General features: G+C 36.0%; 1 protein-coding gene across 2 annotated transcripts in view; it reads left to right on the top strand.

Moving 5' to 3' along the window:
- LOC306875589 (SH2 domain-containing adapter protein F-like) overlaps positions 1-14,817 on the top strand; it is a 33,731-nt gene that overhangs the window by 41 nt on the left and 18,873 nt on the right. For both annotated transcript variants that reach the window (XM_079426265.1, XM_079426266.1), the window contains exons 1-4: positions 1-124; positions 736-1,355; positions 7,029-7,179; positions 11,272-11,484. The exon at positions 1-124 is cut by the window's left edge and continues 41 nt beyond it. In XM_079426265.1, the coding sequence (XP_079282391.1) occupies positions 1,017-1,355; positions 7,029-7,179; positions 11,272-11,484 (703 nt within the window). In that variant the 5' untranslated portion in view covers positions 1-124; positions 736-1,016. The remainder of the gene's footprint in view (positions 125-735; positions 1,356-7,028; positions 7,180-11,271; positions 11,485-14,817) is intronic.

Here is a 14,817-nt window from a genome sequence, read left to right as displayed (position 1 = left end):
TCATCTGTTCTCACGTTCTTCATCACAGTATTGGCGCCTGCGTTGTTGTCCTCGTGCAACACTGTAACATTCGCGAGAACCGCACCTGGAGTTCCACGATCATTTAACGTTCCAAATCACACACGTGAGTATCACAACTTGGTCTCATCAACAGCTTTTCATTTGATCTCAAATCACCATCCGTCATATTTTAGATGAAGTGTTCTTCATGTCAGCTGTGAAATGTTTAACGTTGACTGAAAGTGCGACTGTTCATCGCAGACTCGCGTTCACGTTTAGTTTACGAGAGAAGTTTTCAGCTGTTATCTTACAGAGTTGTGCATTTTAATGAGTTTTTAATCTAAATTTAATGTTAATGGTCAGGTTTTTGTGAAATAATGTCGTCTTATGGTCGAATTGAAATGGTTTATTGTGCGCATCAGAAGCACGTGCGAATCCTCTAGTTTGTTTGCTTTTGTTCTTAAACAGCTTGTTGCAGCTGCTCCTCTTTAAATCAGTTTTACTGACTACAAAAGTAAAAAACTCATCTATCTATTGTATTTAGCAGTTGATCTCTAATCATTTTCTGACAGGTCTGTGGTAGGACATCATATTGAGCAGAAGACTGTTCAAACATGTATACTGAAAAAATGCTTTTCAGATTTAATAATGTGGATATTATTAGCTGAATAAGTAATTTTTCTTTCCGTCACATGTATTATTCTTATTCCTGAATGTTTATTTCTGCTGTTGCAGAGGTGTTGAGAACATCAAGATCATTGCTGTCCATGGAGCACCTGTAAATCCAGCTCGGTATATCCCGGGATCGACCTTGTTTGAGGACCACAGTTGTGCCTTTGAACTGAAACATGAATTCTGTGCATTATTCCCAATGTATTCTGCTTAGTTTGTGGATAAACATATAATCTCATCCACATTCTAGATACCTGACCTCATTATAGGTCACCATTGGACTCTTTGAGGACCATATTTAGTCATTGCGTCCTTCACTGTTGGACATTCTTGAACAGAATAGAATGGCAAAGTGGTTAAAGGACTACTTAAGTTTTGGGAGCAAACGAGTTCCCCCGCAACCGCCAAAACCAGACTACAGCGAGAGTGAGATATTGAAGGCGTATCGTGCACAGAAGAACCTTGACTTTGAAGACCCTTATGAAGACTTTGAGAACAGAGCTAGAAATGGCAACGGGTCGACTGAAACGTCCCATATGGGCTTCGGCTCTCCTCTGAAATCCTCAAGTCTGGATATCAAGGTTGTGTCGCCAAAACATCGCCTCATAAAGGTGGACTCGCAAGACCTGGGACGGAGCAAGATTCTCCTAAGCTCCGTGTCTTTAGAGGAACCGACAGATCCGGTGAGTTATTTACAATACTTCAGTAAAAAAGCCAATATTTTTCTCTTTTGATATTATCTGCATTGGACGAGTAACAAATAACATAAAAATAAGTTGTACATTTTCCTGTTTTCAAATCATTTTGAGTGAATTTTGCTTAAATATTGTGTAAAATTTTAACATTTAAAGTTGACATTTTTCTTGATGTTAAATATAACCAGTCCATCACAACAATGTGCTTAACCAATGGTGTGATTTCGGAGGCGGGGCTATGTTTGACCAACCAATGGGAGATGTGGAAGTGTTTATGCAAGTTTTTTGAGAACATTTTCCCATGTGGTGACTATAAATGCACGTCTTATGTATGTATGTATATTTATGTAGTTGTCAACATTTGAAGTGGATCAAAAAAGTTGTCCTAAGACAAAAACACACTTTGTATTTAGGACACTGATGAAAGCTTTTGATCCACTTCAAATGTTGACTAGAGTATGCTAAACAATTCAATGTTATTTGCTGTTTCTTTAAAAATAATTTATAATTATTTTATAAATTCATAATTTCTTTTGAAATCACTATATATATATATATATATATATATATATATATATATATATATATATATATATATATGTATGTGTGTGTGTTGTTATAATAATTTTTTTATATATATATATAAAAATAGTGTTTTTTTGCAAAATAATCTTTAGTTACAACTTTGTATTTTTAATGTATATATGGAAAAAAATTATATTATATGTGACCATGGACAACAAAACCAGTCATTTTTTCAAAATTGAGATGTCTACATCATCTGAAAGCTGAATAAATAAGCTTTCCATTGATGTATGGTTTGTTAGGATCGGACAATATTTGTTTGAGATACAACTATTTGAAAAACTGGAATCTGAGAGTGCAAAAAATCTAAATATTGAGAAAATCGCCTTTGAAGTTGTTTAAATGAAGTTCTTAATTTTTTATTAGTAATATGCTTTGATATATTTATGGTTGGAAATTTACTAAATATGTTCATGGAACATGATCTTTACTTAATACCCTTTTGATTTTTGGCATAAAAGAAAAATTGACAATTTTTACCCATACAATGTATGTTTTGGCTATTGCTACAATTAATTCCCGTGCTACTTAAGTTGTAGATCTGAGGAGTTTTGGTGAAACCTAAAGCCATCAGGTGATGAAATACATAAAACAAACTGTCAAACAAGTGATTTGCGGTGTGAAACGATCTTTCATGTAAACCCTCTGTTAACCCTGCATTAGATTTCGGGTCTCAGAGCACCGTAGGTTTCAAAACCCCTTGATCCACCACAGCTGAAGCTCTTGAATAATACATGGAGTTTAGTTAGTCTGGTGGGGTTGGGGCGGTTCCATAGAGAATACTCACAAGAGCTAGGAAGGTTTGTCCTGTGATCAGACATTGAGTAGAGACTTAATACTGGCAGACAGCGGAGGAATCCGCACACACACATGGCCACAGATAGATAGCAGCCTTCAGTGGAGTCTCATTGATTGTAATCAGTACCAGTGATGAGCGAGCTGATTGGTTGGGCTTGAATAACAGCCATGCCAATGCCGCGCCATCGATTTAAATCCCAATTTAATGGCGACCCTCTAAGTGCATTGTCTTGCGAGCACAGTTACGCATTATTCCCTGTTAACCTTCATTAATTTCCACCATAATCCTAATTAAGTTTTTATAGCGTTCCTAATGAACATTTCAGATTTATTGTCCTCATATTCTTGTTAAAGATCAGCCAGACAATTGGGCGATTTGCCTGGTGGGAAATCGGGAGATTATTGCGTGCCGTGGTTTGCAGGCTGAATGGTGCTGCATGGAGCTGTTGGCTAAAGCCCTTGTTTGAGAGACCATATGGCCGTCTTTGTAATTGTCCCAGTGCCAACTGATTGAGGGCTTCCTCCCAGGCCTGGTATGGGAGACAAACGCACCTCCTAACACGCTCATCAACACTTCCCCACTGCCTCCTCCTGCTTCACAGGAAAAGCATGTTTTTGCGAGTGTGCTGGATTCAATGTCTTGCGCTGTATGAGGTGCTGTTGCTGAATGGACACGTTTTGAAAGTATGTGAAGACACAAGGGCTGCATGATTTGGGGGGGGGGTAAAAGTTTATATTTTCTGATTTTAAAACTGCTGTTTTATTTTTATTTGTATTTTTTAAGGTCCAGGTATGCTGTGCTTGCTTGTAGGGCTGCACAATATGGTCCAACATTTTGTGATTGCATATCAATATGACTATATAATTATAACAACAATAATAATAATAATAATAATAATAATAATAATAATAATAATAGTATTAGTAGTAGTATAAGAATTATAATGCAAATACATTTTTAAAAATTACTATTACATTTATTTATATATATATATATATATATATATATATATATATATATATATATATATATATATATATACACACACACACACATAATATATAAATACACATAATATATAAATATACATATAAATAATAAATATATAGATCAATATATAAATTGCTAGTAATTTTCACGAATTACTAAAAACGGCAAGTAACACGTAGAAAGACTGAAATTGTATTTTCTTGTAAAACGTACAATAATTCTTTGTTTTATGTACAATTTAAAAAAAGATTTTTAGTGTATATGAGAAATTATATAATGATAATATTATACAAATTATATTACATGTAACATAAAAAATACTATTTGAGTAATGTGTGTGTGTGTATAACAATGTACAGTGTATAATATAGAAATATTTACATATAGATTACTATATAATTTGCTAGTAATTTTCAAAAATAATTAGAAAAACAGCAAGTAAAATGTAGAAAGACTGAAATAGTATTTTCTTGTAAAACGTATAATAATCCATGTTTTATTTCCAAAACTTCCAAAAATGTATATTTAGTGTATTATATATTATATTATATTATATTAAAATGTTAAGTAGTCATACATCTGAAGAGTTAAGGAAAAGGGGTTAAGAAATTAAGAAAAATATAATAATTTTATTTTACAGTACAACTATAAAGTTCAAATACTTTATTTTGTCTAAATATTAAGCTCTTAAAGTTTCTCTTTCCTCTCTTGACAACAGCTGGTTTGTAAGCATTTCCAGGCCTGATAGCACTCCGGCGCCACGCCGGATTTCCGGCGTAGCCTACGTGTCTGCGAAAAAAAAAATGTTCGCGTGATCTGGCAATTCCCAAGATCTGAGAGGCGCTTTCACTAAACCACACCAGTAAGCCTACTTCAGCCAATCGGTAATAAGGTAGGGGCTGGTCTTGGGTTTTGGCCAACCAGATTGATTCAGCAGTCACTCCACGTGCGATTTTGTTTTGTGTTTCCCCATACACTACGACGTGTTTCCCACACTGGCAGCGTGAAACGTAGCCAAAGTCATGGAGTGCAACTTTATGAAGCCAGGGGAAGACACCAAACTTGTCGATAAAGGCATAAAGAATAAATGGCGCTGGTCTTGGATAGAGGAGGTGGGTAGAGACGAAAAGCCCTTTGGAAGCTGGTGTCAAAAACTCCGGCAACCAGGAGCATGTTTCTGCACTTTGTGTGCAAGGAAAATATTATGGAACTAGCGGGAAAAAAGTGCTGCCACGGCACGAGTTAGACCCTAGTCATCAAGCAGCTGTCCGAGCAATTCAACACACCTCACGTTTGCCGGGGGCCACAGCAGATATCCGACCCTCAATGACCGATCGCGTGGCTGATTTAAAAATTCGCTTGTGCTCCTTCACAGGGGCGGAGTCAGACGATGTAAACATTCGGGGCTTAGCCCAAACCTAGGGGGGTCCGGGGGCATGCTCCCCTGTGGAGATTTTTTCCCAATTACGTCAGCTAAATGCACTATTTTTCAGGCTGTTTGAGATAATAGAATGCCTAAAAATCTATACACTATCTGGGAAAATGATGATAGTTACTCAGTAAAAAAAAAAAAAAAAAATTCAATATAAATTCAAATTCATACAAGCTGAGTGATGACGTCATTTTTGCCACGCTCACCTTCGCGCTCGTGCGGACGCGTGGAGTACCGTCCGACACCACGCACGGTAATAGAGCTTTTGTTTAATTTTTTGCCGCTCCTGTCAGAAAGACTGAGAGGAAATGAAACAAAGTTGAAGTTATTTTAAAAAACCTAAAAGATTCGGGGCTTTTGACAAAACATTCGGGGCTTAAGCCCAATTAGCCGCCACCCCCCAAACCCCCCCCCCCCCCCCGCTCCGCCACTGCTCCTTCATTGCCGAGTTTGATCTGTCGTTTACAATCGCTCACTCGTCACTTTGTGTCAGAAATTAGCGGAGGATAAACTCGCCTTTACGCATCTGTCTGTCTCGAGACAGCGTGCGGGCTATCTTATTACACACGGCATCTCGCCAGAATTTACAAGAAATCTGTCCGACAAGTTTAAGAATAACATGTTTTCACTTAACATTGATGAGGCCACGGACAAAAGCATGGATAAGATTCTAAATGTACTGGTCCGATTTTATGACGAGGATGCAGTGTGAAAACACAGCACCTTGCCAGCAAAAACGTTAATGTTGCAAATGCAAATGAAAAGGAAAGGTTCTGCTAACCCAAAAACCTGTTCAAAAAGAAAAGAAAGGGAAAAATGTTTTTTGTAGTAAACTGTATTTGCTTATTTTTATTTATTTCTCACTGTTTTTCAGTTCTTGAAGCACTTTAAATTATTGCCAATTATTGTTCTCTTAATAGCAAATGGTTTTGAATAAACAAATTGAGTGTTGTATTACATACGGTTTTGTTGCACTGTAACTGTTTCAAAAAATATTTAAAATGGTGCATATTTAGCAGAAAAATGAATATCTCCTTGTTCATGCCCTTGAGTCAATGGTTAGGCTACTAATCGGTAAGTAGTTTACTTTGGAGTATTATAATTGCCACCCACTGACCTTTCTTGGTATGGCTGTAGTATCTGTAGTCTCAGTATGCTATACAAGCAATAAGTATGCAGGTAAAAGTGACTAGTTAAAAGCAGGGACGGATTAATGAACAGGCCTACCAGGGTCCCAGGAGCTCTGGTGCTCTACACAAAGATGCTACTGTAATATAGGCTTGTATTGGGTTTGTTCATCTCATGTCTGAATGATGTCCATTTATATCCACAAAAGTCACCAGAATCTATCATTTAAGGGACTATTTATCAAAATGTTCTCCCAGGGGAGCACACCCCTGGATCCCGCTTGCCAATTATGTTGATCAGGGCATATATCTTGGCTTAGGGGCCCGCTTACCTCCCAGGGAAAAAAGTTCAGGCTCAGGATTTTTTTCTACTATCACCCCTGCATTTCTCATTACAAGTTAAAGATGGTTGCGTGTTGTGTTCCCAAATTAATGTTATAAGAGATGCAAACTCACAGAGATGGAGTTTGTTTGAACTGCGCTGCTCTGAGACACTGAAACATTGGATCATGAGCTGCTCACGTGTAAATGAACACGTTGCTGCGACTTACTGTGAAATACACAGCATACAAGTTTTTATTTTTGCCTCATAATTATGTGAAATTATTTCCCTTCATTTGTTCCTCAGCAAACTGACATAATCTTCAATTTGTTGCACCAAATAAAAGGGATTTCTTGTGTTCCCACTTCTGGTTGAAGATCATCATATAACTTTGTTCTTGTTTCAGGTGGTTCCTTCAGCTCCAGTCATGGGAGATACCGACTACTCTGACCCATTCGATGCTCGTTTGGACCCACGTCCCGAAACAGCTCAAGGCCCGATCACTCCTGAGAACAATGGCTACATGGAGCCCTACGAGGCCCAGAAAGTGATAACTGGTCAGTCAGACTTTGTCCTGTTTCTTTCGGTGTGTGTTCCAATAGCCCAGGAGAATCTGGTTTGCCCTTTGAGTCAAATGGAGAGAATGAAGTATGAGTGTGTCTTTCTCAGTGACTCCCCAGACATCCAGTGCTGTCAGATAGTGACTCACTGCTGAGTCTCACAGATTAGTTTTATATTCATGTAATCTGATCCATTGTTTTATTCCTTACAAAATGTTGAACTTTGCCCTTCTCAGTTGCTGATTTGAGAGCTTCATTCTTTAAAACCTAGACATTTTAAGACCTCATCAGGGAAGACTGTTCCAAAACATTTTACTGTTTTCTAAGAAACCTAGCCAAATCTTAAGGCAGCATTGCATGCATCGTTTGGAGTTGAAGCAGGCCCACAATGCATTGCTGGTACCAGCAGAGTCCAGAGAAAGGACGATTATAACTATCTCATGCAGAGTTGTTTAGTCATGACGTCAGGTTGCTGGCCAGGAAGGCTAATTTGCTATGGGTTCCCTCAGGAATTTCCAATGGGCTTTAGAATAGTGCTTTTTGATTTATGAGAAAATGGGGTCTGTAGTTAGCATTAGCTCAAGAGACTTTCATATTTGGTTTTGTTCCACTGTGTGAATGACACAGTCATACCACAGTTGACCTAATTTCTCCTGTTTTTACATTAAGATTACCTTTGTTGTCATCTAATGCTCACTTAAAATTAAGGTTAAAAAACACTAATTTTATAATTTAATAGCACTGTTAACTGAAAATGAATATTCATTTTTTATACTGTATTGTATACTGTAATTTTGTGATGGCGAATTTCACTTGTATCAAAATGACTTGTTAGTTTTTAGTGTTTTAATGTGTTCAGACAATATAATTTATTCTATAAAAATGGAATATAACTTAAACATTGTTAGTTATAGGTTAAATAACTATCGGTTTATATTTATCGACCATGATTTTAATACCGATGCTTCCCAATTTCACATTATCTGCTGATTCAAGGCCACAGTTTAACAAGCTATCTTTTAGCTAAAATGGAAGCAGAATTTCAGTTAGTTTATTTATTTTTTTAGAGGAATATGTTGGCGTAGCAATTTGTAATTGCGGTTAATTTGAAATGGGCTTTTAACCAGCATAGCAAAATGTCAATTTAGAGCATGTTTACTTAACAAATCGGGCAACCATGTTAGCAACTTGCATTTTTAAGTATGTAAACTCAGATCTTTATCGTAGCTGTAGTCCATATTTAGCGACTTGTTAGCAGCCAGCATTTTAAAAGACACAACTGCTTCGAAATTTATGTCGGAGGTATGACTTCAGTGACTTTAATTTGTTATATAACATAACACAACTTTATTTCACTCACGAAAACTGTTATATTCTGAAAAACCATTACAGAATTTCCTCAGGCAACCAATGGCTGAAAACCGCTAATGCTAACTCTTCTGGACACAATTTAATTCGTATTCAATGTGTCAGTTAATTAATTCAATATAACTAAAACTTAAATGTTGTACCTGGTATTTGTATTTTCTTTACTACTTAGAGTGTCATGACTAGCATTAGCTTAGCAATGTGCTAACATGACTCCCATTTGTACTATTTCGCTACTGCAAATCAATCGCTTGTGATGTTTCATTTGAGTGAGGATGTTAACTTAAGGGGCATTTACACAAAGCAAGATGTTTTTTAAAAGTTTACCTAATTTTAACTTGAGTGTCATCTTGTTAGGATATTGTGTCGTGCAAGATGCTGCAAAAGTTGTGAGCGCAGTAGTATACATAGTTGCATAGAAAACAATGAGAAGGCATCGCAGTAAAATATAAATAGGTGCTGTGTGTGAACAACCACTTAGACGGTAGCTGTCTATGTAGACAAACTTTGCTAGGTTTTGGAACACAGCTGAAATGTGATGCGTTCCCTAGATATTTTCAGGGAATTGCGTTGTATTTTCTTGCCGTAGGACCCCAGCATCCACCTTAATTTCTCCTCAGATCAGTCTTGCCTTCAAGGCAGCCTCATTTAATTTTCAGTCCATCTCTACAGGTTAATCTCTTCTCTCATTCTCCATCAATTCTCAGGTACGGGGGAAACTAGCAGCCCCTCTCTCGCGCGTCACAAACGCTTAACATCAACACACACTCCCATAGCTCTCCCTCTCCCTCCACCTCAGGGTCTGTCCCTCAGGGCCGCCTCTTTGTCGCTATGGAGACGGCTAAGGAGCCCAATAGAAGCAGGATGTGTGAAGGTTAAAGTTTGTCTTTCTCTTGTTACTGTACGCCTGCTTGATTTCTCCTCCGTCCTTCTTTCTTTCTTTCTTTCTTTCTTTCTTTCTTTCTTTCTTTTTCTTTCTTTTTCTCTTTTTCTCTTTCTTTTTCTCTTTCTTTCTTTCTTTCTTTCTTTCTTTCTTTCTTTCTTTCTTTCTTTCTTTCTTTCTTTTATTTGTCATTGAAGCACACGTCTATGCCAGTATTCCTTTCCAGGGAGTCTGTCCCATGTCTGGTCTGTTTGGCTTCACGCTTTTCATAATTTTTAATGCCTGGACTGTTCGCCGAATGAAACTCAAGGGACTGATTCATGAATGTCTTTGTAAATTAGCGTTTAGGGATGAAAAGATTAAGGGAATGTTCTGATTTCTATACAACGCTGAAGCACAACAACATTTGTGTTCTTTATTACATGTAAATACAGTGTTTGCACAATATATTGCTTCCATATAGGTTTTTAACCGATATTAAAATTATTTTCATTTATTGTATTGATTAAAATTGGAAATTTAATTGTGCATGCCAGTGTTGTTATTTTACTAAAGCTAGAAATGCTCCCCTAACTGAAATAAGTTAAAGTACTTCAATTACTAAAATTAAAATGAAATTGAAAATATATAAATAAAATCTAATTGAAAATATTAAAGTGCCCCTATTATGGATTTTTGAAAATGACCTTTGAATTTTAATATAATTTATCGGATAAATAATTATCGGTTTATCGGTATTGGCCAGAACTGTATTGGTATCAGTCAGAATTTTAATACCTCTGTCTCGTTAGCTCACTCTGATTCAAGTCAAAAGTTTAGCAAGCAAACTTGAGCTAAAATGAAAACATGATATTCCTAAAAACATTTTGTAGTTGCAGTTCTTTTCATATAGGCTTTTAACCGACTGTTATTTTTACTGAAAAGCACTTGAAGGTCATTCAGACATCCTGTTGTTTGGTGCTTGTCATTTAAGAGGTATGATAATGGAAATGAAAATGCCCATTAGAAGAGATGAGAGACCCCAGTCCTTGAGATTGGACTGGGTCTGCGCCCACGCACACACTCGCATCTCTTTCCCTCTTTGTTAAGCTCTCCCGTATGAAGCTGCATGGCAAGCTGTGCAAACACAATTTGTCTCTCCTTCAGATTCATACCCCGCCACTCTTCACCAGACATTTTCATAATTAATGTGGCCCAGGCGAGGGAGCCCAGCTGTGGAGCCCAGGGAACATATCGATTTATTGTTATGTCTTTATTTAACAGCGCGGCCTGTCTCACACCGTTTTAATGAACACATACCACAATGAAACTTCTAGAAGATGCCTGAATCAGCTTTGATAAACTTTGACAAATTTGATAAACTTACTGTCAGGACATCCAAAATATAGATGAAGTTTGTTTGTTTTTTCATTGGAATAGATTTGGAGAAATTTAGTTTTACATCACTTGCTCACCAGTGGATCCTCTGGAGTGAATGGGTGCCGTCAGAATGAGAGTCCACAAGTAACTCCAGTCCTCAATTAACATTTTATGAAGCAAAAGCTGTGTGTTTGTGAGAAACAAATCCATCAAGATGTTTTTAACAGATTAAGCATGGTGATGGAACCTCTGTTAATTAATGGACTGGAGGGGTGTTGATTATTGTGATGTTTTTATCAACTGTGGACACTCATTCTGACGGCACCCATTCACTGTAAGAGGATTTGTTGGTGAGCACATCATGTAATGCTAAACTTCTCTAAATCTGTTCTGATAAAAAACAAACTCATCTACATTTTGGATGGCTTTATAACATCTAATTTAGGGAAAGTTCATAACTGGTTTGTTTGATGTTGCAGAGCTGCAGAGGAGAGCTGGTGGTGGAGCAGGAGGCTGGGCGAGAGGGGAGGTCCAGCTTTATGACACCCCATATGAGGAGCGCGTCCCAGGGCAGCCGGATCTGCCTGAGGAGGGGAGGGAGAGCAGTCTGCCGCAGGATGACGAGAGGCCCGCTGACGAATACGATCAACCGTGGGAGTGGAAGAAGGAGCACATCTCCAAGGCTTTTGCAGGTAAACCGACTAGCCATTTTAACTTGCTTGGTTTTATGCATCATTTGAGTTTGAGAGGAAAAAATGAAAGTTGTTATTCTTCAGACTTCATTAAGTTTCTAATTTAACCGCTCATTACGGATTGTGAATGATATAGTGCTTTTTTAATTTATTTACCTTACTGATGTTCTTTTAAATTACATTTTTAAATAAAATATGATAGGTAAAAAATAAAATAGGATAGTTATGTTAATTAGAAAATGTAAAAAAATGAATTTTTAAAGCAAAAAGTAAAAGTTTAATGAAGTAAATTTATTAAAAAAAAAAAATAAAAAAAAAATATTTCAGTGACATCCAAAAGATTTGTTTTTTAACAGTAGATTTAGTTCAAGGATTCTTTTACATTTTTAAATAAAAGTGAAATAATAAATAAAATATTTATTTAAATATTTAAAAGTAATTTATTAATAAAAATAATTATAAAAGCAATCACTAAAATAAAATGTATGTGAAAATTAACTGAGCAGCATGTCCTAATAAAAAAAAAAATATAAATAAAAATGAGAAAATTAACATAATTACATAATTTTAAATAAAGTAATAAGAACCATTTAAAAGTACATTGTTAGGGAATGCCCATTCATTCATTTGTTTGTTCATTCATTAATTTTTTTGTAACGGTGTAAGTGTTTTTAAATGACATTTCTAAATAAAACTTAAATGAAATATGTGTTCTAAAAAAAGCTTAAAAGTAAATAATGTAGTAGGACTACTTTTTTTAATAAAAATAAGAAATTACTAAATATACGGATGGCGCGTCTCCACAGCACCATCCAATGGATTCATCCAACGTAACTGCAAAATTTGAGGTGAAGGATTCAGTGGGAAAGTAGTTTTCATTGTTGCCTGCAGCAGAAAAAGGCGCAAAGGAAAATCAATCTTATTAAATCGTTGAATATCGTATTTCACTTGCAAACACGCTACATTATGGGAGTAAAATGGTTGCGAATGCTGTTTCATGTTGATTCTGTTTCATGTTCTACCACTGATCTGAGGCCAGTTTTATAGATCTCTGGATAATGATTTAAAGTGTTTTGGAAACAGAAGCCTTGAACAGCAATTAGGAACCACAGAAGAAACAATACAGCCTGGAGGAATCAATTCTTCTTTCTTCATTTGTTTCATTGCGTTCTTTGGTATATTTTGGTTAAGGTCATTAGCGGTTTTGGTGGCAGAAGGAAGTGAAAAGCGCTCCATATGGATGTTATTGGATCCAGTGAATGTGGCCCCGTGTGTGTGCGTGTTTTGCAGATCTCACAGGCAGTAGATGAAAGCAGTGCCGTGGGGCCAATCCTGTTTAATTGAGCTGTATCTCTGCATCAGGGGTCAAGGTGACACTGGAATAAACCATCCCCCGACTGGCTTACCACGCACACCTCCAACACACAAACACACACTTATTTCCATTAATTAAGGCCTTTCTCAGCATGTCTGAGTTTCAGTACAGCAGAACCAGTGGTCAGCAGTGCCATGCATGAGCACAGCACTTACAAACATTGAAACGGCAATGGTTTACTGCTGCAGAAGCACTCTGTATTTTTAGCTGAGAGACAGAAATTGAGCGCAAGGGGCCCATGGTAACTGCTGATGTGACGACCTGCTTTTGTAGCACAGAAATAAAGAAAGAAAATAATTAATAGATGTTATGATTGCATATTGTGTGAGCAATATGTGTGTTATATATTGTGTTATTTAGTGCTTCCTGTTAAAACTGAATAGTCAAAAGGAAAGGATCATAAATTTCATACAATTTGGCATTCTGTGTTATGCAAAAAGATAAAAAATGATCCTAAAGATATCACCTCATTTGTATAGATTTAAATGGATTTTTGTTTTAATTATTATTATTTTTTTTATTAATTGTATAAATTTTATATTTTTTGGATGAATAAATTTCAAAAATACACAAAAATAATGTTAAAAAGAAATATTCAAATTAAATTAATTAATTCATACTGTGGACAACTGGTTTCCACAGTGCAATCTCTCTATTCCAGGGTTCGTGCAAGGTGCTTAAAGTGCTTGAAGTACTTGATTTTGACTTTTTGAAATTTAAGTCCTGGAAAACCCTTGAAAACAGCCATATTTATGAAAAGGTACTTGAAAAGTACTTGACATTTTAAAAGGCAGTATACATGAAATTAGTGTTCATATTAGTTTTCGATAAAAACAATATTTTCACGCAAAATTAACAATGCTGCGTGTGTTAATTATTACCGTTTCTCCCGGCTTTTGGGAGCGTACGAGATCTCGCGATATTTCAGCTTGCATTATATTGCTCGGTCTTTTATTGCATGTGCTGTTCGTTTGGGTTTCATTTGGGAATGCATATAAAGTCTAACGCGCTTTGTGTTGCACTGTTGTCATTTCCAAGCGTGAAGCACATCTCCATCGCAGCAGCTCAGTCCACAAACTCTTCCTCAGCATATGCTGGAGTTTGGGTTGCTTAACGTTCATCTTGGAAAACAGTGTGTGTTATCTGTGTAGATTTGTAATGTAAATCATTTACATACATATGCCAACACAGGAGAATACATCAACATTTCTAAACATGCGATTTGTTGTACATCGCGATTTCAAAAAAGTCGCTTGTGTTAAATGGATTTAAACGTCATTGAATAACGCTTGAAAATGAAACTTGAGTACTTAAGTTGGCATATTCATATTATATATAGGCAATTAGGCATATTATACATTTGAACAGTTTTGTTCAATAAAACCATGTAATTACTTGGATTTGATACTTTATTTGAACCAATTATGATTGCCTCATCGTTAGTTTATATATAAATATAGTCATATTAAAGCCTGTTTTTCACTTAGGTTTTTTTTATTACTAAAAATGATCAGATTACTCAATTGTCAAAATAATCAGTAGATTTATTGATTACCAAAATAATTGTTAGTTATGGCCCTAGATCAGTTAAAGCATTTCAAAATACAACTGCATTGTTTTGTGGTTAAAAGACAAATGTTTTGCCATTGAAAATTTCTTAAAAATAGGATTAAAATATTCTCTCATTCTAGTGAACCAAGTCGCTGTATTTTGTCTTATTTTATGAGCTAAGTTTATTGTCACACCCCTAGTGTCTACAAGCATGATATAGCTCATACTTTTCCAAGTGTATGATATAGCTTTTATTCTTCAGGTCAATCATTTATTCATAAAATAATAGTAAAATGTACTTTGCCATAGTATAGTTTTAAATGTTAAAGTGACCATAGTCACTGCATGCTTTGCTTGAGCTGCACTTAATTTGTACCATTGTTTTATTAGTTTATGTATTATAATTT

Source organism: Barbus barbus (assembly GCF_936440315.1).
Source record: "Barbus barbus genome assembly, chromosome: 9".
NCBI lineage: Eukaryota > Metazoa > Chordata > Actinopteri > Cypriniformes > Cyprinidae > Barbus > Barbus barbus.
The sequence above is the reverse complement of the archived record's forward strand: the minus strand, read 5'-3'. Positions and strand labels throughout refer to the sequence as shown.